The sequence below is a fragment of the Calliphora vicina genome, chromosome 3, assembly GCF_958450345.1.
Source record: "Calliphora vicina chromosome 3, idCalVici1.1, whole genome shotgun sequence".
Lineage (NCBI taxonomy): Eukaryota > Metazoa > Arthropoda > Insecta > Diptera > Calliphoridae > Calliphora > Calliphora vicina.
Window position 1 is genome coordinate 111,475,797 of NC_088782.1, and position 25,940 is coordinate 111,501,736.

The 25,940-nt window shown below is 34.4% G+C and overlaps 2 protein-coding genes across 2 annotated transcripts in view; both read left to right on the plus strand.

The window, feature by feature from the left end:
• The window catches only part of Sytbeta (Synaptotagmin beta), a 184,800-nt gene that overhangs the window by 38,129 nt on the left and 120,731 nt on the right, over positions 1–25,940 (plus strand). The gene's annotated exons all lie outside the window — the stretch shown is intronic.
• LOC135953807 (homeobox protein Hox-B4) lies at positions 16,335–17,288 on the plus strand. Its single transcript, XM_065503813.1, has one exon. It carries the CDS (start codon positions 16,335–16,337, stop codon positions 17,286–17,288), a length of 954 nt encoding a protein of 317 aa, XP_065359885.1.

Sequence of the window (25,940 nt, forward strand, 5' to 3'; positions counted from 1 at the left end):
TGTAAAGAAAAATTTGGCTATCTAGAGTAAAATATCCTATCCAAACTTGGCCAATTTAAAAAAAAAATGTCGGTTTGAGTAAAAAATTCTAAAAAGGCGAAGCACCGATCCACGAAAAAGCTACATATTTGTATAACCCCACATGTTTCTTAAATACCTACTAATAGGGGGGTCAGACGACATGTATTGCTTGTGTATTGGGACATGTATTCAATACATATGGAATTCCATGTGTATGTCAAAATTCATGTTATACATACGATTCATAATTTCCACGTTCAAACGTACATATGTAATTGCATGTGACATAACCTCTATTAGTTTATATGTTTGTTGTTTTTAACAATATATTTATTTTAAAAATTTTTAAATCACAATAAATATATTTAATGCAATGAAACTTATTTTATTATGATTTTTCTTTACTCCTTTTTGTTTTGTGTTTTTATTTTGCACTCACACAGTGTTGTATTTCAAAATACAACACTGTTATACACACGAAAATAGAACATGCCCTAATTGCCAAAAATGTCACGAGTAATACACATGTATTTTACATACACAAAGTTTCATATGGATTACAAGGTATGTATATGTTTACATATGAAAAAATGTCCCAATACATGGCACAAAACATAAGCAATACATACCGTCTGACCCCCCTTTAAGTATTTTTACTATCACACAGTAAATAACGTCACAGTAGGCACTTTTCTAAAAAAAAACTCAGTTTTTGGAACACATTTTCCCCGTTTTAGGAATTTCGGTATTTGATATACCGAAGATACCGAATTATTTCCAAAAAAAAATGTTTCTAAACCACTGTACACTGTTAAATAAAGTGAATTTGAAAAACTTATTTTTTTTTGGCAAAAACGCAATAAAATTAATTATTTTTATTTACCAATTAAAGAAAATACTTTAAATTTAAACTTTTTGTTAAAAAATAAAAAAAAAACTTCTTCATATTAAGATTAAAACTAGCAAGAAAGCAAATTATACTTCAAAATACAAATTTTAAATATTTTTAGATAAACAAAACAATTTGTTTTTATTTTCTGTTAAAAAAGTTTTTTTGACTTGTTATTTTAATTTTTTAAATTTTAAAATTTTTTTTTTTTAATTTTTTTTTAGTGAAAAAAAAATTCTGGTTCAATAATATTTTTTCCAATTTTGACCCATTGTAGGTCCAACTTACTATGGTCTTATATACGTCGTTGCAAAGGTCTTTGGAATATCTATCATTAAATATCCATATTGTCTATATTAATGACTTAGTAATCTAGATATAGGTCAAAAATCGAGGTTGTCCTGGTTTTTTCCTCATATCTTCCGCCATTTGTGGAATAATTTTGCTGATTTTAAATAGCAAACTTCTCGAAAGCATGTCTGACAGAATTATTGAATATTTGGATCCTGAAGATATCTGGGGTCTACCGAAAATTGATTTCAACAGACAGACAGAAATACTTGGGTGAAAAGTTTTAAGGAAAAACGTGTGTTACATAAGGGTGGCCCTTAATAAACGAAAGTTGGATTTTGGCCATACTCACCGCCCAGTTTGGTGACTATTAGTAAAAAAAATCATCCTGAAAAATTTTTAGGTAAATTGGTTGGGGTTAAGACGTGCCGCAAGCCCTCTGAAGTTTTGACATGCATTTACAAGGGAAAAAAAGGCATTTTTTTCAGTTTTTGTAAAAATTTTGCCATTAAAAAATTACTTTTGTAATTTAATTTAAAAGAATCGAAATGTGTACGTAATTGTCGTTCTAATGAGACATAAAAAACAGAAATTGGTCAAAAAATGTTAAAGTTATAAAAATATCGCCAGGCCATTAACGTGTCTCAGGCAACTAGAACAAGAAAGGTAGGAACAAAATTAACATATTTTGATAAATATTAAAATAAAAGCTAATTTTTACTTAAAATATGTCCACATTTACTTGTATATGAGTTTTTGTCTTCGTAGGATACCGTTAACCTATTCTTGGGTATGAACAAAAAAATTTAATTTTTTAAAGGCAGTTTCAAAACTCCATTTTCAAATTTTTAAAAATTTTGTTTAACAAATTTCAGAATTTTTTGATCATCTCATTGGGATTTATTGAGAATAAAATAAAAAATAGGGAATAAAAATATGAAAAAATTATGAAAATATCTCTTATAGTTTTTCCGTACCTGCGATTTAAATTTTGAAATTTTCGAGAAAAACCAATTATATGGCCATTTTTTGGCGAATGTGCTCTATTTCCTTACTGTTATGAATTCTAAGTAAAACTTATTCAGTATATTATAGCACAAATAATTCTAAATATACTCTGAATCTTTTACTAAACTCGGAAAACGTTAACCCTTAAATCGTGAAGGTCAAAGGTCAAATTTTTCAATATTTGGAATTTCTCTTGGAAAGATTTCGAAATGTTCGAAATGTTATATATTTTTGGGCCGATTATGATGAAATTTAACAAAAATATAACACAAAGCCTAGTATTTACAAAAACAGAAGAAAAATTAAAATTAACCCTATAGAGCACTTGGGGTTAAAATGACCCCAAACTTCTAAAACCATAAAAAAAAATTATGATTTTAAAAGTTTGGGGTCTTTTTAACCCCAAGTGCCATTAAACGTTAATTTCCATTCTTGTGCTGTTATTATAAACCCTAGAGTTTATGTTATATTTTTCTTAAGTTTCATCAAAATCGGCCCAAAAGTATATAATATTTCGCTATCTCTCCATGAAAAATTCCAAATATTGAAAAATTTGACCTTCACGATTTAAGGATTAACGTTTTCCGATTTTAGTAAAAGTTTCAGAGCATATTTAGAATTATCTGGACTATAATATACTGAATAAGTTTTACTTAAAATTCATAACCAAAAAATTTCCAAATAATTGGTTTTTCTCGAAAATTTCAAAATTTAAATCGCAGGTACCGAAAAACTATAAGAGATATTTTCATAATTTTTTTAACATTTTTATTCCATATTATATTCCTAATAAATCCCAATGAGATGATCAAAAAATTCTGAAATTTGTTTAACAAACTTTTTAAAAATTTGAAAATGGAGTTTTGAAACTGCCGTTAAAAAAAATTAAATTTTTTTGTTCATAACTAAGAATAGGTTAACGGTATCCTACGAAGACAAAAACTCATATACAAGTAAATATGGACATATTTTAAGTAAGAATAAACTTTTGTTTTAATATTTCTCAAAATATGTTAATTTTGTTCCTACATTTCTTGTTCTAGTGGCCTGAGACACGTTAATGGCCTGGCGATTTTTTAATAACATTTTGACCAATTTCTGTTTTTTATGTCTCCTTAGAACGAAAATTACGTACACATTTCGATTCTTTTAAATTAAATTGCAAAAGTAATTTTTTAATGGCAAAATTTTTACAAAAATTGAAAAAAATGCATTTTTTCCCCTTGTAAATGCATCTCAAAACTTCAGAGGGCTTGCAGCACGTCTTATCCCCAACCGGTTTACCTGAAATTTTTTCAGGATGATTTTTGTAACTAATGTTCACCAAACTGGAGGGTGAGAATGGCCAAAATCCAACTTTTGTTTATTAAGGGCCACCCTAGTGTTACATATGTTGCAAACGTCGTTGCAAACTTTGTAGATCTCTTCTTAATAAGAAACTATTCATAACTACAAACAATATTTAACAAATTTAATGAGTGAGAGAATATTTCAAATACAAAACACAATTAAGCAGGATGTTAATAAAAACCTAATGTCAATATAACTTTTAAGTATCATAGAAAGAAACACAAAAAATTACCACAAACAAAAAAACAGAAATTGTTTAAATAATAAATAAACCCTTAGAAACATTAGCACTAGGACAAGCATATGGAAATATTTATATGGCAGACGATAATAATATGTTGAAGAAGTATCAACTGAGCACGAGTTTCAACCCCTCTTCACAGATTTTCAGCTCGTTCTATAAGATCTTTTCTTGTTTCCACAACTTTTGCTCCAAAGAAGAAAAAAACAAACACATGCTCATTATTATTATTTTATAACACAGAGATACATATATATAGAGATTTTTTAATAATGACGCCTGCCGCCATGTTGCAACATTAGTAACTGGTGTTAATCACAATGCACACATGCAACCTATAACAGAAAAAAAAATCTATATTTTATAATGGCTGCCTTTGACATACAAAGACGATTTCTATGCTGGGATTGATATGCAGCTCGTACCATAACTTTTTTTTGTATCTAAGTATCTTTTTGTTGCCACCAAAAACATCTGATAGAAACCTTGTTAAACTAAACTGATGAATACAAGCGTATTTATTGTAAATGCTTGTTTCATTCATTCGTCCATCCATCCATTCATTTATTCATTATTTTTAATATTGTATTCATTACTTTAACGCTTGTTACGAGAGTATGAAAATGTTTTTGGTTTGTCTTTTGATTTTTATTTAATTTTGATAGCGTATCGTGGCATTATTTATGTGATTTTCATGGCTCTTTATGGGAAATTGAATTGAAAAGGTTTCTATTTTCTTCCCTGTTATCTCAAACACAAACTAAAATTGAGGGTGAGATTTGTTGAAAATTTGTCATAGTTTGTTGTTTAAGAGAGGAGGGAGATATAGTTTTCATAAAGTGAAGTTACACTGGGATGGGTGTAACTTTTTGTCTTTGGTGAAGTACGTGTTGATGGAAAACTTATTTGTATAAAATTACTAAAACATTTTAGCATTTAAAACTTAATAGAATAGATATAAAACTATACAATTTGGTGGTTGTATAAAGTGTAAATGGTCAGTTATAAATTGGAAAGGGAGTTGGAAAATATTTTGACGACAGAGAGAAGGTTGCTAGTTGTATAGAATTTATGGCTAAACATTTGGTTTTTAAGACAATTTTATTTTCAATGGCTGACAAATATAGGAAAGTATCAAAGCATATCTTGGATTTGGTTTCATCGATCGAATACATTTCATTACATGCCAGAAATTGTAGGAACCAATATAGTTTAGAAGCTTGGTATACCTGGTATACTCGTAGACCTCGACTATATCCATTATGAATTCCTTCAACAAAGCAAATACAGGCTATTCCCTATCTACCCATAAAGAAACTTCCCTACCATAACTACACTCAAAGCTGCCATTAAACCAATTTTCCCCCTGCTGAAGCAGGAGTCCCATGGCCTTGCTACCGCCGGCAGTGACAAATAATTGCTCTTCGTTCTTGAACGTCCTACAGTAGTTCGGACTGCTTTAAATTGTTTATTCTATTCCATAGAAACCTTTGGTATTGACAGATAATGTGTTCTACTCTTTCCAACTCATTTTTGTTCTCATACGGGGATGAACTGTAGACTGCCATTGTCCCGTCTACTAAAAAGCCTTCGAGTAGGGACTTTAATAGTGGATAGCGGTCATATTGTTGAAGCTACATCTGTCGAATTGGCTGTCATTTATTCAGTTTGTCTTGCCAAATCACCATGAACAGATTTAGCGTCCAACAACACGTGCAAATGATAAAATTGTTTAATCAAAATGGATGTTCTGTTCGGGCAACGTTTCTCGCGCTTCGCCCGAGAATGGGTACGTCAATAAAATTTGTTGGATTTGAGACGATACCAATCCACATCAGATACAAGAGCGTCTAAAGCATCCCGAAGGTGACTGTTTGGGGTGGAGTTTTGACGGCTTCGTCATCGGTGCATATTTCTTCGACATTGGCCAGGCCATCACCGTCAACGGCGAGCGCTATAGGTCGATGACTACCAACTTTAGTTGGCCTGAATTAGATGATATGGACTCTGACGACAGGACGTCACACAGCTCATGCCACATTCAACATTCTGTTCAAGTGATTTGAGGGTATGATCCTCTCACGTGGAGGTGATGTGAACTGACCATAACGGATTTGCGATTTGACCCCGTTAGAGTTTTTCTTGTGGGGTTTTCTTATGTTATATTCCATCTGAATTAAAAATTTAGATGAAATTTCATGATGTTTTAAGTTAATGATACCCGATATAATGTGGTGCGAGTTTGCGTCAGCACTGATAACAAAGGTATCCTGAAATCATTCGCCTCTTTTACTACACTACGGACAGCATCATTTAACGAATGCTCTCCATGATCGTGCGCCATGTAGCTGGATATCAGCCATATCAAACTGCCCTCATTAGTCTCCCATGAAACTGCTACTGCATCTTCATTGCTGTAATCAGACAGAATGAGGATATTCAAAAAGCTTTTAGCAGGATCTAATTTTACCTGCGAATTGGGCGTAGTAGAGCTTTAGCCCATCAGACATAGTCCACAGATCCGATCCTGGTGGATCCTAGGTTCCTGGACCATGACTAGCTCCTTCCTCTTTCTGAGCCACACAGAGGAGGTGCATTGCAGCGGATGCTGCTTTAGAGTGGTGAAAGTTGATTTGTATCACCCTTAGCATGCTCTAAGTCCTCCTGGTCAGAGTTCAGATGGGCGTCCTCGTCAACCGCCTCATCCATCAGCTCAAAGAAAGTACCAACCATTTCGGAAACAGAGGTGGTATCTTCAGTGGCGGTTGCACCAAAGGCGTCATTGCAATCCATGACTTCTTCTGAAAACATGGGTTTTACATCATCATAGGGGGTATCGCATTTGTTGTCGCTACGGTAGACACGTAGGATGATAGTACCAAATCCATAGTAGACCTTCCCTTGCGTTTTCTTTAGCGGCACCAAAGAGTCCTATTCTCCTTTCTAGAAGATCCCTTAGCGTCCATAGGCTTCACAACTTTCCAATCGTGAGTTGGAAGCTGTGGAGAACACTGGAGAATCTCCTCCGAGCTAGATGGCTCAGCTAGATCTAGGCTTTCGGGGTATCTCCGGACAAGAGTCCTTATTCGCCATTCTAAAAGATCCCTTAGCGTCCGTAAGCTTCACAACATTCCAATCGTGAGTTGGAAGCTGTGGAGAACACTGAAGAATCTCCAAGATCTTCTACGAGCTAGATGGCTCAGATGGATATAGGCTTTGGCCTAAATCCTGACCATACTTCAACCAATGATGCGACAGCCGTCTTGAGTAGCAACGCTGAGCATTCATTTACACAAGACATCAATTTGACGTGATCCTAATACCAACTAGCATCATCACATTGCGGAGGAGTGCCTGGGTTCTCTTTGAGAACTTTCCTGGTGGTAGCAGCCCTTTCAGCTGGGCTTTTATGCCGGCATAAAAACTCTGTTCCCTTGCAAATGGATCTTCAAACTTTAGAGCTGGCTTTGAGAGTACGATATACGATCATTATATAATGAATTTTTACTTTCCAAGAACGATTCCACGACAATTCGCAATTCGCGACGAAACGATCCTAGTCTCACACGGGCAGCAGTATAAACCGATGGTTTTTTCCGTAGAAAAGGACTCTCAAAAAAAGTGAATCTGAAGGAGTTAACTTTAGTTATTAGAACAAACAAATAGAGAAATTGTATTTCGTTTTAGTTCGATATCCCATTGGTCGCGATTTAATTTACAAAACCTTGATTACCTTTCACTCTTATTCTCAATTCTTCTTGTCTCCTTGTAATTAGTTTTAGACATCATTTTGTTGCAAAATACATTTAAAAAAATGTAATCTATGTTTAAAAATAATGCAATTTTATGTAAGTGATTAATTTCCAAAGAACTGCATAATGAATTCTATTAAAATATTCAAAAAGAACACACAGACTTCACAAAAGTAGCTAATTCCTAAATCCCTTTAAAACGATTGACAAATAAGGTTTCTTAAACCAAAAGAAGAAAAAAATTATTGTCCTTTTCTTTGTGTGTCTAAGCTGTGTTTGATCCTTATGACTTTTATTCTTATAGAACGAACTAAACCAGACTAAGAACTAGAATAGACAAGATAAAGGCGTCTGAATGTCTAAAATGATTTTAAAATTCCAAGAATTTTTGGCGGCAAAACGTGCTATGTTTTTTTTGGTTATTGTTACCGAGTTGTTTATTTGTCAAACGAAAATTTAAACAGATTTTCTTATTATTTGAATGGGTCCTTTTTTATTTTATATTGTTGTTTTACTTAGAGTTTTATAAGAATTTTATTTTTTGATAATTGTTCTTTTGTGTGTTTTGTTGTGTTGTGTTTTACAATCTTGACATTAATTCATATAAAACTGAACACGAGTGTTCGATCATTTTGTGATGAATGAACCAAGTTATTTTAAATGAATGAAAGGACTTACACAAAGGATATGTTTTGGAGTTGTGTGTGTGTGTGTTTGAGTCCTGTTAAGTGGCTATAAAATCTTGTTAATTGTGTAATTTTAACAATAAACCAATAAACATGAAAATTTGTCATAGAGGAGGGTCTCTCCTTTGAGGGGACTCCTTTAATGACATTTATAAGTAGGTACTTAACACATTTTAATGTCAAATTTATTTTATTACTCCTAAAGAATATTTTGTAAGTGTGTAAGGTATTTAAGATTGGCATGATCATTTAGGATCTTTGGTACCCTACAAAGGGAAGTATAGACTATTTTTCTTTATTTAATTAAAATACGATTTTGCTACAAAATTTATATTAATTTTTCTCAATGTTATAGAGATTGACTTAAACTATTAAAATACAAAGTAATTATTATATTCTTCACCTTCGTGAGCAGGGTATATATAAGTTTGTCATTCCGTTTGTACTTTCCACAATATAATTTTGCGACCCTATAAAGTATATATATTTTGGATCCTTATAGATAGCGGAGCGAATAAGCCATGTCCGTCTGTTTGTTGAAATCAATTTTCTGAAGACCCCAGATATCTTCGGGATCCAAATCTTCTATAATTCTGTCAGACATGCTTTCGAGAAGTTTCCTATTTAAATTCAGCAAAATCGGTCCACAAATGGCTGAGATATGAGGAAAAACCCAGGACAACCTCGATTTTTAACCTATTTTTGACCTATATCTGGATTAGTACGAATTAATGTAGACAATATGGATATCTAATGATAGATATTTCAAAGGCCTTTGCAACGACGTATATAAGACCATAGTAAGTTGGACCTACAATGGGTCAAAATCGGAAAAAATATTTTTTAACCTGAATTTTTTTTCTATCTAAGAAAAATCAAAAAAAAAATTTTAATAAAAAAAAAATTAAAATAATAATTCGAAAAGTTTTTTTTTTCCAAAAAATGAAGAAAAAAAACAACTTCGGAAAAAAAAATATATTTTGTTTACCTAAAAATTTGGTGAAGGGTATATAAGCTTCGGCACAGCCGAATATAGCTCTCTTACTTGTTTTATGATTAATATTATAGAGTAATATACACAGAGTGAAAACTAGAAAAAACTTAAAATAATCATAAGTAATGGACATCTGACCCTTGACTCACTCTAATTTATATATTGTGGGACATTTGACAAGTATGTATTTTTTGTAGTGCAGAGAGAAGACAACTGGTTACCTTATACATCCCAGGTAATCTAGCATGAAGTCAATTGTCACTTAAGTGCCTATAAGTAAACTAGAGTGTAGTCACTTTATTACTTTGTACTGCTTTTTTTGTGAGTAATTCATACAAACTGGTGTTATATTGCACAAATTGTGTTGATATAATTCTTTTCTCTTTGCTTAAGTATACTGATATCCCATGTAGCCTATTGTGAAGACAATTGTCACTTAGGTGTCTCTCAGTAGCCTAGAGTGTAATCACGTTAAACGTTTATTTTGCCCACCACAAACAATCTATTGGAGAGTTGTAGGAGGAAGGTTTGTTTACAAGCAATCGGTCAATAAAATGTCTTTTTTGAGGTCATGTTAAAATAGCGGATCAAGTAACCAGTTAGGTAGCTAGTGAGGTAACTGACCCTATGTAAGCGGTATGTGAATCCAATGCGTTGAATACTTTGGACCAGCTAGTCGGGATAGTCTCCTAGAACTGCTGGGATGTACGAGTGTTGTTTTTGATTTCATACATTCTCACAACATAGGTTTTTGACAACTGAGTTAGGTCTTTGACAGGGGAGTTTTCGATCTATGTGTATTTATCTATGATTGATATATTTATTTTAAAAATGTGCTCAAACTTTGAGGATTTTTTTTGTTTTAGAAATTTCTGTTTGATAAACCCCAAAGAGAAGGCAACTGGCATCGCTTCCACTTCTAAAACTTTATATGAAAAGAACCTGCTGTTATACCATAGCATTGGCTAAGGTGGCATAAAATGTCACCTTTTAGATACTCTGCGATAGGTAACGAATCTGTCCCATAATTTTTGTTTGAAATTTGTTTTTTCTTTCCAATATGGACCACAAATTTTCAATTACATTAAAGTCTGGCGACTTTGGCCGTGGCATCATTAAATGTGGACAGTTATAACACAATATCCCTATTGTGTTTCGAATTATTATTTTGATAAAATCTAAAATCCAATCTTATGGCAAAATCCTCTGCACTCTGCAACAAATAGTTGTGTCAATAAACGTCATACAGGCCCAAACCGACATGCTTCACTATTGGCCTTAAGTTTTTCTTGTTGAGCTAGAATTAGGTTTCCGCCACACATAAGACATGCCATCTAAACCGAATATATTGAATTTCGATTTATCGGCGAAAATAACCGAATTTCAAAATGCTACATCCTTGGAAACATATTCTCTGACGAAGTTGAGTCAGCATAGTTCATTCTTTGGACTGATAAAAGGCTTTTGACGGGCAAAACGGCCATGCACATAATGTTGACGTAGGACACGGAGAACGGGATCGACACAACATTGTTTGCCATGATCAGTCAGAATTTCGGATGCCAGTTTAGGAGCCTTGAGTTAGCCTTTATTTTTCTTAAACAATATCACTCTACAAGTTTGTTAAGAAGTTAATTTGGAGCTCATCTAGCAGTAGAATGATACCCAAAATATATAAAAATAACGCAAGATTAAATTAACGATACATAGAGAAGTGAGCGCCTAAAATAAGCTGTGAGCTGAAGATATGATTTAATTTTTAATTTATTAAAATGTAAAGTTTTTCAGCAAATGAAGATCTTTTCTTGAACTAGAAGTATTTTGCCTTTAAATTTAATTAATTTACTATTTCAAATCATGTTTGTTTTCTTAAAATGGCCATTGTATCTATGCTTTCCGAAGCACAAAGGGAAATTCACGAATCTGTCAGAGCAACCATGTCTCGATTCATCAATCTGCCCCCAAAGCTCAACTGAAGCTGCAGAAAATATAAAATTCAAAGTACCAACTCTGAATATCCATATCACAAAGAACTTGGAACAGTTCACTTGAAGAACTGGAACTTGAGTACGGGAGACATTTTCCAAGGGGTCGATCGTTCTCTAAACCGATGAAGAGTAATAATTACGTCTGGATATGACATACGACCATAAACGGTGAAAGCGATTTAAGCCAGGTTTCTATTGAGCTCCACGAGAGAGACAATGCGAAAAGTTGTAATGTTCGCAAATTGAATGATCTTCCAATCTATGATACACCACAACTTCATACCCAGAAATGGGTCTAATGATATCGATTTTAAGACCTTGGAAAACGCAAGTAAAATCTCTCACTTGTCAACTGTTGCGAAGACATTTGGAGATCTTATCTTACTTCTTACCGCAAACCCCTCAAATACCAAATGTTCGCCATAAGAATCAATTCCGTAAGATGCACAGTAGCACCACAGAAATACTTCCCAAAACCTCTCGGTTTGTATAACTCATAACCATCAGATGGCTTGCGATTGTTAACCAGACGGAGGCCTTCAACAGTATCAATAACGCAACTCTCTCCCACATCCAGCAGTCCACAATGACTAACGATAGGAAGAGATTATTGAGTAGCCTTAGCAAAACTAGACGAATAGAAATATTATTCACAAAATACCAGTCTCGGTTACACATCGACTTTATACACCAAAAGAGTCTAGCGATAACAGTGCTAAATTTCGAGAATAACACGAGAGACTTGTAATCCTACAGGCGGATCTTCTCTACAGGCGGATCTGTCTCTGTTGTCAACTATTGCGAAGATATTCCAAACTCTCTTTTCTCAGCTGACCTGTGGGTTTCGGTTAAACAAGATACACAGTACCACCACGGCATTAGTCCTCAAAGCCTCCCGGATCTAATGACACTTAACCATCACATTCCTTGTCGATTAATCTATCACAAGCCTTCAACGCTGTCAATAAAGTCACACTCTTCCACATCCTAAAATATAAAAGATTAGTGAATCTTTCTATTGGAAACCAATATATACCAAGATATATACAAGACGGCATTATTCCAGTCTGTTATGCACCACAACTTTATGTACCGAAATGGGTTTCGTGAACCCGATACTAAAAGCCAAAAATACCCCATGTAGTCCTCATGTTACTCAACCAGTCGAAAGCCTTCAACACTGTCAACGGCGGCACACTCTTCCACATCTTGCAGAAGGCGCAGATCCAGGTCAATCATTGGAGGGGAAATAAATTAAAATTCATTTTACATTTTCTTCTTTTCCTTTTTTATAGTAAAACTTTTCGGTTTTGGGGGGTAATATCCTTTTTTCACTTCCCTGAAAATATGAGAGATCGTCAGTCAGTTTTTAGTTTAGATACAAATACTAAAAAGGCCGTCATATCTCCCTTCAAGGTAATGTTTAACTTCAACCATTTTAAACTCCCTGCTCCCCCAAAGTTGGCAGCTCATGTTAGATTTATACAAATCCATTGGACAGTCAGTATTTAAGTACTCGGCTCAAGTGTGGCCATCTTTGTTAAGTGATATCCAGTGGAGAAATATTTAAAGCTGTCATAACGCTGTTTTAAGGGAAGTCATATGTTGAATAACCTCTAAACATCATCTTCGAAACGAAACAAAGAATTTACCGGTCAAGGAATATGATGCCATGAGAGTTCATTTGAAGAGTCATACAAACTTTGACCGTCGAAACATCTCAGACAGAACCTGTCTACAAGATCATAGGGGAACCTTTTAGTCGCAACTCGAATTTGACAATTTTGCATATTATTTGAATAGATGCCATGAACTCCGGCTACTGTATGAATGTCATACTCAGGCTACTGTAGGAATGTCATCCTAAATCCCGACTTAATGTCTTTTAGTTCTAATTTGTGAGGGTTCCGAAACTCAAAATGTCTAGTCAACTCCACTATATCTAGTAGATTTATGGACTCCTTCAGCAGAAGTAACAAAATTTTTTGGACTTCAACACCAGCTGTTACAAGACACATACACATTTAAAGGATTAGAAGTGGAGTAGAGTATTTTATAGTCTACCCTTATTGACTTTTATGTTAAAATAAATTGTATGTTTATAAAATTAATGATTGCACGAATATTAACCAATTCTTAAGAATCTATTTTATATAAAACTTACTTAACAGCTGCTTCTAAATTCTTTGCAATACATATTTGTTTTATTGAATAAGAATTTTTCCAATTCATAAAATTGTAAATTTTTTGCACGTCTGCTTGAAGCGTGCTTAGTACGAGTACCTGCCTACTCTACACTACTTTTAGGCCTTTGGTCATTTTTGCTCTATAAATTTGCTTTGCTTTCGCATTGTTTTAAGATTTAGAGTTTTAAATTTTATTTGGTTTTTGTTTTTAAAAAAAAGAGCAAAATACTTTAAGGTTTTAAGTACTTCTTAGTTGTTCTCTTTTGTGTTTAAGATGTCGGCAACTTCCGCTTATGTTTAACTGCTTTTTGGCCAAATATTTCCTTGTAAAATTAGTTTTTCTTTTTTTACAATTGACTGAGTGTTTTGTTTTATTTTTCACAATTAATTGTAATTTATTTATATTATTTTCTATTGTTGTCCCACTTTTGAGGGTGTTAGGGGAGTTATAAGAGCAATTGTTTGTTAATGGTTTTAAATAAGTCCGACACGTGTAGTTTTGGCATTATTCCAATGAAATTTGTTAGAAATATGTTTCCAAAGAAACATAAAAGGTGGGTCATTCATTGACTGTTTTTATAAAGTAGAATTTCGAAATCTATCTGTTGTTAGTTAAGGAATAATTTAGCATCTGTTTTTAATACAAATTATAATTCAATATTTGTAGTTTCAAATTAGAAAAGTTTTATAGAAATTGTATAGACATTTAGAAATTAATTTTGCAAAATACCGTAGCTTGTGAGGTATTCAGAAATAAATAAAAAGTCACAGGAAATGGATTTTTTGCGAGAAGCTGGGTTCAGCCGAGTTACAGTTGCAAAGAGCTTCAAGTCCTTAACGAAACAGGTCTGGGTATCAGGTTGCAATAATATTGGAGCTAATGAAACAGCGAATTAGAGGATCTTTAAATTTAAATAGAACAAAGTGTGTGTGAGATATCATTGAATGTTTTTATTCTTTTAAATGGCCTATTGATGTCAGTATGAATAGAATATAACATCGTGCAAATATCCGCAGCAGCTTCGCTGGGTTGCGCGCATCCGAAATTTCCAATATTCCATAAATCTGGCTGAATTTGACCGTTGGCATGGGTTATGATGGCTTTGAGGGCCACTGTAGTTTATGGCTTATTCGCATAGACCTGCGATATAAGAGAAGTCCAGAAGAAATAGTCGAACAGGGTCAATTCACACGATCGTAGACCAACCAGCAGAATGTACGCCAAAGCCAAATATCCATAGCGCTAGGGTAATTCTCTGTAGTTGGTGAAAACAAAAGGGTCTTATCTATTATGAGCTGCTGAAATCTGGCCAGACCATCATAGGGAACCTGTACCGAACACAACTGATTCGTTTTAAGCGAGCATTAGCCAAAAAACGACCAGAATGACAACGATCGGACACATGTTACAACACCTGTTAATAAGTATTTAGAATTAGAATGAAGTGGTTGGAAAGTTGGTTGCCTCACCCGATTTATAGTCCAGACCGTGCCCCGTGCGACTACTATTTGTTGCGATCGATGCAGAACGCTCTCTCTGGAGAGCAGATTATCCGATATTGGCTTGATTCATTTTTGGCCTCAAAAGATGAGCAGTTCTTTTGGCTCGGAATCCATATGTTGCCAGAAAGATGGGAACAAGTCATCTATATATATAAAAATGAAATGGTCCATGTATGTAATGTCATCACGTGAGAACGGCTGGAGCGATTTGGCTGATTTTTTTTTATTCGATTCGAAATTTTCAGGAGATGGTTTGTAAAGAAAAAAATTCCAAAAAAAAATTCCGGGTAAAACTCGGAAATTCTTATTTTGTGAGTCCAGTCAACTGTAATAAAAAAGCTCCCTAAAGTATGTAGTACAAATTTAGATAATTTATTTGCAAATAAATAAGAACAGGCTGGTGTGCATGGGTTGGAGAAACTTGAAGAACTAGCATTAGTAAATGCTACCGGGCGAAGCCGGGGCGATCAACTAGTAGCTAATAATTGCCAATACTTTAAATAAATTTTTATTTTAAAAATTTTTCAAAATCAAAGCTAAAAATATGAAAAACTTACGTATTTTTCATATACCCAATAAAATTAGTAATAGTTACGATCCTTAAGATTTCATGAACATTGCTTTCAAATTTACTAAATATGTACTCCATTAACACTTTTTTCTACATCCAATTATCCTTAACCAAATACCAAGTACATTTTAAAATAAATTAAAAATTCATATTGAAAATTTAATCTATGATACGAAAAGCTTTACGCGCCAAATTTACTATGCATTACAAATGATTGAAACACCCAAAATTCATCGACAAATAACCATGAAGCATAAAATTTGAAATTGAATTAAAAAAAACTAAATAAATAAAAGACAAAAACACAATGGGTAGGAATATTTAAAACTAAATATACAAGGCATCATGCCAATAGCAGAAAGAATAGATGAAAAAACTGAAACATGAATGAAATATAGAAACAGGGCTACCTGCTTTTAAGAGAAACTTGTCTAAGGGCGGAGCAATATAACACAGAGACAACTGGGTACTTTGCAGCAATTACAAATCATTAACAAAATTTCAAACTGACACAAAAAAAACAACAACAATTACAATTTGTCAGTATTAAATTCAAAAGGTTTTTTTGAAACAAACAATGGTGGACTGAAGCAACAACAACCCTCAAATTATAATTTGTTGTGGTAGGAAGTTGGAAGGCTTACAACAACTAACACAAATACTCTAAGGGTTTTAGAGAGTTTAAGGGTAGTTTTTGTACCAAGGGTTTGCTGGTATATAAACCAAGATCTCTCTAGCAAAGAGCATCAGTTCACATTTAGCAGTGATCATCTCAACAGCTCTCTTAACGAAACGAATTTATTTTAAAGTGTTTTTATATTTTAAAAATTTAAAAAAAATCAAACTATACGAAAATGTCTCGCTCGTTTTTAATGGATTCTTTACTCAGCGACAATATGCCTCTAAGCAAAAAGGATACTATGGCTGGTTCACCTACAGCTGGACCCTCCATGGCTGCCACCACAGCGGCTCATGCCGCCGCAGCAGCTGCGGCTGCTGCCATGTTACCCAATATACCCATGCTGCCTTATCCAGCCAGTTATGTGGGCAGCTATTTGTTTTCCTTGGGCATACAACAACAACAGCAGCAGCAACAACAAGCGGCAGCAGTAGCCGCAGCCGCTGCTCTCCAGCAACAGGCCTATCATCATCCCTACGCTTCGTTCATTTCGCAAAAGCGCAAATTATCGGCCACATTTGACAACTACTCTGCTCAACAACATCAGGCGGTATCTCCCCGCATGGCACCAGCCACCATTTCTTATGGCTCCATCTTGCCTTTGGGTGACAATGGCTACTGCACTTCACCATCAGCTTCCTCCTCCACCTCAACCATGGATTATCCTTGCGTGGAAGAACAACAAAACAAACGTTACAAACATGATTCATCCTGTTCTCCCTCCTCATCGCCTTTGAAAAATACTCTGCCTTCATCTACCTCTTCGCATGCAAACCCAACTAACACCAACAACTCCCATTTGGATTTGACTCCCGTTGTCTCGGATTATGCCGATTCCAGCAAACGCATACGCACTGCCTTCTCCAGCACTCAATTGCTTGAACTCGAGCGTGAATTCTCCATGAATGCTTATCTCTCTCGTCTAAGACGCATTGAAATCGCCAATCGTTTGCGCCTATCCGAGAAACAAGTCAAGATTTGGTTCCAAAACAGACGTGTCAAGCAAAAGAAGGGCTCCGACTCACCCACCTTCAATGGCTCCAGCAATAGTCCTTCTCAATCTCCCTCTCATGAAGACAACTCGCCTGTGAAATACACCGACGGCGCTTTTGTGAAACAAGAACATTAAGTTGAAAATTAGATTTGAAGAAGAAAAAATCAGTGTAAATTTTTGTAAATTGTTTATATTTGAGGTTATGTAGTGTTTTAATAACTAACGAATTTATGTTTATATTTTAAGTTTTTAATTATAAGAAAATGTTTAAAATTTATTAAAAATCATATATGAAAATTGAAAATATTTATGGGTTTTTCTTTAATGTATTTGTATGGGAGTTGGTAAAAGCCGACGGCTTTCAAAATAATTTGAGTTGTTCAAAACTATTGTGGTCTTACTATAACAGAAATAGTATTTCGTATTTTGTCTTTTCTTCCAAGGGAATCTCAGTTAATTTTAATATTAAAGTTGTACTAAATCTATCTTTTAACATTTGAAATTGAATTCTCCAACCATGGCTACTTTTTTTAAGAAGATGAATCTTAATAATAATTCCATGAGATTCTAGCTGTCTGTCAATCCCAATACCACCAGTCGGAAGTTGGTGAATCCACGATATTGTTGCAAAACTCACCAGAGAAAACTGTTTCCAGAAATCCGAATCTTTTATGATTCCGACTGATTTCATCTGATTTCGATACAATTTGTCAGTTGTGTTTACAAAATTCTAGTTGGTCATTTGAAAAGTAATTCTATTAAAGGAATTACAGATTTCTCAATTGAATTTATATATCTACCAAAGAGTAAGTCGATTCCATTAACTGAAACAACAAGCTATTCGATTGATTGTCACAAGGAAACGGTTTTAGTTTTTCTTCTTCGAATATTCGAGAAGAATGTTAGTCATTTATATTCGAAAAACATCCGAAACTTTTTTCGAAAAGAAACACATCTGAACTACAAAGTATTTTACATACAAATTCTAATATTTTTAATTTCGAATCGAGTTACGGAGAAGCCCTCTTGTTGGTAGTTTCCGGTTCTTTCTCATGAATGGTTCGGAAATGGATTGTTCAGGAATCATTCCCAAGATATTGTCAACCATCCTGTATCGTAAATTTCTGCTTAGAGGATAATGGCTCTGTTAACTTCTGTACGTTCAACAAAATATCGTCTCGAAATAAATTAAAACAACTAAAGCGTTTTTCAGCGTACAAAAGTTTTTTTTAAATAAAACAAAAACGGTTTTGGATAACAATGAAATTCTTTATTCCTGTGAAAGTACGTTTGATGTCATTATTATACCTTCGTGAGAAGGGTATATATATAAGTTTGTCATTCCGTTTGTAATATCTACATTTTTCATTTCCGACCCTATAAGTATATATATTCTGGATCCTTATAGATAGCGGAGTCGATTAAGCCATGTCTGTCCGTCTGTTTGTCTGTCTGTCTGTTGAAATCAATTTTCTGAAGACCCCAAATATCTTCGGGATCCAAATCTTCAATAATTCTGTCAGACATGCTTTCGAGAATTTTGCTATTTAAAATCAGCAAAATCGGTCCACAAATGGCTGAGATATGAGGAAAAAACCAAGACAACCTCGATTTTTGACCTATTTTTGACCTATATCTGGATTACAAAGACATTAATTAAAATGGAATACAACTCTCATGTGTGGGCCGGTGCTTCGAAGTCTATTTTGGAGTTATTCGACCGCGTACAGGAGAGGGCGAAGATGCTTATCGGTGACAGTAGGTTATCCAGCTCTATTGACTCACTGGAACATCGTGGCAATGTGGGTTGTGTTTCACTGTTCTACCGATACTACAATGGTATGTGCTCTGCTGAAATTAGGGAACTTGTTCCCGAAACCCGTAGATCTTTACGCAACACACGCTCTTCGGCAAGGGCACATCAATTCGTTGTCGACTGGACAGTAGATCGCACAACACATTACAGGGAAAATTCGTTCTTTAGCCGTACTGTCCGTATGTGGAATAAGCTTCCTCCTGAAGTATTTCCTGTCACTTTCAATATAGGAAAATTCAAATCAAATGTCCACAAACACTACTCCCTCTATCCTCCCTCCCATAACCTATTTTCCTAGTTCCAACACAATGCTTTGCAGGGGTCATCCCCTGAGTGCTGGTCCAAGAAAAAAAAAATTTTTAACCCGAATTTTATTTTTCACAAAAAAAATTTAAAAAACAAAAAAAAAAATTTTAAAATTTTTAAAAAAAAAAATTTTAAATTTAAAAAAAAAAAAATTTAAATAACAATTCAAAAAAAAATTTTTCCAAAAAATTAAAAAAACAACTGGAAAAAATATAAAATATTTAAAATTTTGAAGTATAACTTGGTGAAGGGTATATAAGATATAGCACTCTCACTTATTATTGTATTTATTATTTTGCATGACTACCACGGGCACGCTTGCAGAAGTCAAGACGCTGAACCAAATTTTGGACGGTTTTCAAGCATAAATCGGCCAATACTGCTGCAATTTCACGTTCGATATTCATACGAAGTTCTTCAATCGTCGCTAGCTTGTTGGCATAGACCATAGACTTGAAGTAGCCCACATGAAATAGTCTAACGGCGTCAAATCGCACGACCGAGGCGGCCAATCGACTGGACCATTTCGGACCATAACACTTGGATTCCAATAAATTCATTGTGACATTCGCTGTGTGGCTTATGGCGCCGTCCTGTTGGAACCACATGTCCTCCAAGTCCATATCATCCAATTGGGGTCAAAAATATTCTGTTATCATTGAACGGTAGCGATTCCCATTCACAGTAATGACGCCGCCGGCCCATAAACCGCACCGAACCGTTATTTTTTCGGGATGCAATGATGACTCATGGAGTACGTGTGGATTGCTGTCTGACCAATAACGCATATTTAGCTTATTGACGAAGCCATTTAGCCAGAAATGAGCCTTATCGCTTAAGATGATTTTTCGCTCTTAACGTTGAGGCCACTGACTCCGAATTTCCATAGTAAATTTTAATAATTTCGACTCGTTGTTGGCTCGTATATCTTGCCATCACGAAATGTCAAACATTACTGAAGAGAAATGTCAAAAGAGCGGCAAAAAATAGGGCGTCGTCTGCTGACCCTATCGGTCTATTTTTGTAGCCGCCCTGTTGAAAACCCCTTTATAAGAACCTCTACAAAGCAGATCTGTATGCATTGGCTTCTCTACAATCATTTCCTGGTTCTCCAATCTTCAAATGTGAACATTTGGTTAGTTAACCAATACTTATGGTGGAAAAGATCTAATTTTGGCTGACCAGGGAGACATGGTGCAGCATTCAGCTAAAGTCAAAATCGTACAGCCTACAATTAGTGAATAATTAGTTCAAATATATTTAAAAAATAGACAAATTGTACCACCTCTACAAACCAATATGAATGCATTGACTTCTCTACAATAACGTGTGTGTTCTACGATCTCCAAATCTGGTGATTAAGAAGACGATTACCAAAAGTGAGTTGGAAAAATCGATTGTTGGCTAAGCATTGAGGGTACCTCATTCTGCTAAAGTCGAAGATCCACATTTGTATTGTAAATTGACCCCTAATGAGTCGAAATAGAGCGTTAATACCTTCCACAAAAATTATCCCCATAAAATTCCACAAGATAGCTCTGTCAATAAGAATTCTCTCAGACATTAACTTACAACAATTTTTTCAGTTATTATAATGCACCCTTCGAAAATTAAAACTTTGACCCACTGTAAAAAAATATTCAGACCAGCTGGACTATAAGTTTATTCTACAAAAATGATCTACTTAACATGCGCTTTCAGAATTATAGGGTCGCTATTCTATTCCAATCAAAAAGTCTCAATTTGTTGGACAGTGAAATTTCTTAATCGTGTATTTTGAAGTCTCTAAGCGAGAGCTGGGTTTTGATTTTAAAATTTTGTGTAGATTCCCATATTGCTATACGCCTGTCACGTTTTTTCACGACCAAACAAATTGACCCACCCTACTTCTTTAATTTGAAAAAAAAACACACATTGAGGCGGAATACAAGGATCACCGAGTTCAGCCAAAAAAGTTTGAAAACGAAGAATTGCAGGTATTACTCCATGAAGATTGTTTTCAAACTCAACAAGAGCTTGAAAAATCATTGGGAGCTACTCAAGCAGCACTTTCAAAACGTTTGCGAGCAGCAGGATTCATCCAAAAGCAGAGAAATATGGTACCATACTAATTGAAGCCGAGAGACCTTGTAAGACGATTATGCATCTCCGAAAAGATGTTTGAATGCTATAAAAGAAAATAATTTTTGCACTGAATCATAGGAATATATTGATTCCTAGGAGCAACAAAGGTCCACAACAAAGTCCTTCCATTGTTATCTATACTGTGCTATCAGCTTCTCTTCGGTCCAGAACTTTCAAGTTGTGTTTGTTTCAGTTTCCATTTGTCTCCTTCAGGTGTTACTTCCTTGGAGGTTCCATTCAATTGCCATCTTGGCTATGTTGTCGTTGGTGCATCTGAAAACATGGCCAATCCAACTGCATTTACTATTCATGATATGGATACGTATTGTTGGTGTTTCACCGGTTCTTTCCCACAGGTCTCTGATTGCAATAAAATTCGGCCAAAATATCTTGAGCAGTTTTTGAAACGAGTGAAGTCCTGCAAGGATTGCAAGGATCGCTAGCTGTAGTGTTCCAGGATTCACAACCATACAACAGGACGTAACACACGTTAGATGAAAAGAGGTGGAGCCTTTTGCAACGAACGTATGGAAATTAGAACGAAATATAGTCTCCAAATAAATTAAACAAATAGACCAATTATCTTATCTCTACAAAACAGATTTTAATGCTTCCGGGTTTTACGATCTCCAAATATGGAAACTAAGTTTATTTACTGCCACTTCGCTTGATTCTTACCCCAAATTCATTTTTCAATTCCCAAAATACAGCAACGATAAATATTTGTGCAAAATTCTCGTTCACGTTCTCTCTGCCACAGTACCATACAGAATGTCTTGAATGGCCAAGAACGAATCAAGCCAATATCGGATACTCTGTTCCAAAGTGAAACGTATCCCAGAGAGAGAGTTCTGCATCGATCAAAACAAATATTAGTCGGACGGGGCGTGATCTGAAATATAAAGCTTTTAACAGGTATTACAACATGTGGCCAAGCGTTGTCATGATGGAATATAACGGTTTCATGTCTGGCAGCATATTCTGGGCGTTTTTCGGCCAATGCTCGAATCAATCGAATCAATTGCGTTCGGCACATGTTCCCTGTAATGGTCTGGTTATATTTCTGAAGGTCATAATAGATACAATCCTTTTGCTTCCATCAAATACAGAGAATTACCCTAGCTCCATGGATATTTGGCTTTGGTGTCGATTCGTCTGGTTGGCCGAGCTTCACATATGATATCTTACGCTTCGGGTTATCGTAATGTATCCATTTTTCATTGCAAATCATGATTCAGTACAAAAATTATTTTCTCTTACAGCGTCCAAGCTTCATTTGTATTCGGTACAGGGAATTTTGTTTATCACTTGCCTCCACTAGAACTCATTCATTTATTTCAGGAAAAATTCATTAGCTGCCAGCCGAAGTCACATTCATTGTAAACAAAATTCCTAAAATAATGTTCACAAACACTAGTTTTCCTATCCTGCTTCTCTTAACCTATTTTCCTAGGTCTAACGCAGGAGTAGAGGTCATTTCCTATGAGTTTCTTTCAAGAAAAATGGAATTATCAACAATTTGAAATATAAATGTTTGAAACCAACTACCGAAATTTCTTTTGTATTAAATTTATTGCAAAATATTCTCTTTTGATACTTAAATTCACATGAATTTCAATAATCACATATCAAACGATTTGCTTTACTTCTAAATCTCAATAAATTTCAATAACAAATCAAAGTTTTTTGTAATTTCACACTGTAACATGATTTAGTTTTATAAAAATCTAGTTTGAATCAAACTCAATTTAACGCCAGTTATGGAAAACTATAAGAATATACATTCCTGTGTGCTAATTTCAAACTCATACGGAAGTATTTACTGCCAACAATTATCTTTGGATTATCCTGAGGATGTTAGCAATGCTTGTCGGATTAAATATTAGTTCAATGCATGAATTTCTATATAGACAACTTAATAATGAGCATTTCGTTTTGGAAGGAAACAAATCAGTGAATGGTTATTCAGTGACAGAGATGTGTGAAATATTTTAAGCTGACAATTGTTTCGTTTTGTTTTAGTAATTGTCAAAAATATTCTATGTATTTTGAATAATTTACATTACTTACAGTCATGTAAAAACTCATAAAGATAGAATATTTATATGTCTTCATGTAGGTTTTTATTGTTAGGAAATTTATCGGTTTAAAAGGATTTGCAAGGATTGTTGTTTTATGTATTAATTTGAATATCCCAAAGGAGTCTAACTTAACTGTATGGCCGGCAGAGAAGTAAATTTGTTGAAATTTGTTTTTAGGAATGACTTTACATTATTCCACTGGCTGTTTACCAAACGAATTGTTAAATGTGGACGTAACTGATAACAGTGATTTTTTCATGATGACATGTTGCAACGATTTGTTTGTTCCATGTTTCATTAAGGGTTTTCAAACGGAGCATCTTGAAGGAAACTTCCAGGTATGTGTTATTCTTCCACAATGAACTTAGTTGTTAACTCTTGAAGCTCTTAATACTTTGATGGTTATTGACACCTTGGACCGAAGAATAACAGCTTCTAAACGAACAATTTGAAAGATCATTTCATGATGTTCGACCAGTTATTACTTCGTTTGGTAAACGTTGCCAAATCTTGGATTACTCATCCTAGTGGAACACTTCAAAATTTCATCAAGTCGAAAGTCTTCATAAAATTACATAAGCAGCTTATTCAATTTTATTATGTAGAATTCTTTAAGGTTGGGAGGGGTTTAAATGTGTCTTTCAGCGCAAAAGTGGTGTAACCCCAAATAATTTACTTAGGGATAGGGGTAACTTACACCAATTTTGCTATATTACTACATCTGCTTTTGAATACCAAAAGGTGGCTTACTACTCCACTTTATATTATGTATTTGGTAATGTAAGGAATGTATGTAACAACAGAACAGCAACCCACAAAAAATTGAGGGTTACACCACTTTAGCTCTGATGGCCTCAAATATATCAAATGTGATTGTTTTTACTTCATGACAAGTTTCAATTCATACGGAGCAATTCTTGTTGCACATCTTGAAATAAACTTTCAGATTGGCTGTAGAGTAGCTTTTAATCTTCGTTTCACAATGAACACCAATTAATGAGAAAGTTGTTGATAATTCCTGAAGCATTAGGTAGCTCTTGAATGTGAAATTTACTTTGGACTGAGGAGTTTATTTCATGATGCTCGACAAGCACTTGAACCTTTTGGAAACCAATGGCGAAACATAGAACAATCATCCAATTGCTCAACTTTCCATCAAGACGAATGTCATCATGAAGTTACATAAACTGCAAAATAACTTATAAATCCATTTTAATCTGTAGATTTTTAAACCTGAAGTCATGGATTGGTGATGCTCCTATTAAATTTTTATTATTCCTCGTTCTATAAATGAGCAGGTAGTTGTTAATATCTGAAGCATTACATGGCTATTGATACTTTGAAGGTTACGATCACTTTGGGCCGATGAATAATAGCTTTTTTGTGGTTAATCAGAGAGTTCATTGGATAATGCTCGTTGGCTAACATGAAAAAATACATCATCAAAAAAGGTGGCGTTATATTGATTTTGTCATTCCGTTTGTAACACATCGAAATACTTGTCGCAGACCCAGATTCATAAGATTCTAAGACGATATAGCAATATTCGTCCGTCTATTTTTCTGTTGAAAACACGATAGGACCAAAACAAAGTATAACACTCTTACTTGTTCGTTTTCAAATCGTTTCTTTTTCGAAATTGATTTTCATTAGCTCCTTTTTTACAACGGAGAAATTAAAAAGCAGGCAGACGAAGTTTGTAGGCGAGGAGTAAAAAAGAGAATAAATTGTCTGCCTTTCAATTTCTGTATTGTAAAAGGGATTTACATATCTGTATATTTCATTATGCTCATGACACGGAACAATCAACCTATGGAAACTGTCTATCCATGCATTTTATTACATCATTTCATGAGATTTCCAAACCTGATGAAATAGGTTGACGATGGTTCAATTTGGAAGGATTTCAAATCGTGTTAGTAAAAAACAGAATAAATGGCAAAAATGATGATGATTAGGCAGATATTTCGTTCAATGGTGTCAGCTATTGAAGCAGAAATTGAAGATATTAAGTTGAAGAATCTTTGATTTCAACAACATGGTGTATCATGTTACACAGCCAATCATACCATCGATCTAACTGCCATCTTGGCAGTGTCAATTGGACATATCGAAGTTGGGATGCCCCGATATACAAGATGATAGTGTTCTGGACTATTAGTTTGATGGTGGCGGGTTTGATTCCCTTCTAAGACTGTGGGTTTTTCAGCAAATTAGCCTAAAATGTTCGCAGTTTGAATTTGTTTATTAGAAGTTGTCCCGGTTAGCAATGATGATATTCCAAAAATGAAGACTGCGAATATCGTTTTATTTTAGGCTGGAACTAATATTTTTACAGAATCATTTGCATTAAATTTGGAAGACTTGCTGGAAAACAACTCACGATCAAAAGGATATCTTATACAGAACATTAATTTACACAGACTTCCAAAAAAAATCTTGTTCTAAAGTGAGTTTCTT

Excerpts from the sequence above, each read along its gene's own strand:
- LOC135953807 (XM_065503813.1), top strand. The coding sequence starts at position 16,335 with ATGTCTCGCTCGTTTTTAATGGATTCTTTACTCAGCGACAATATGCCT.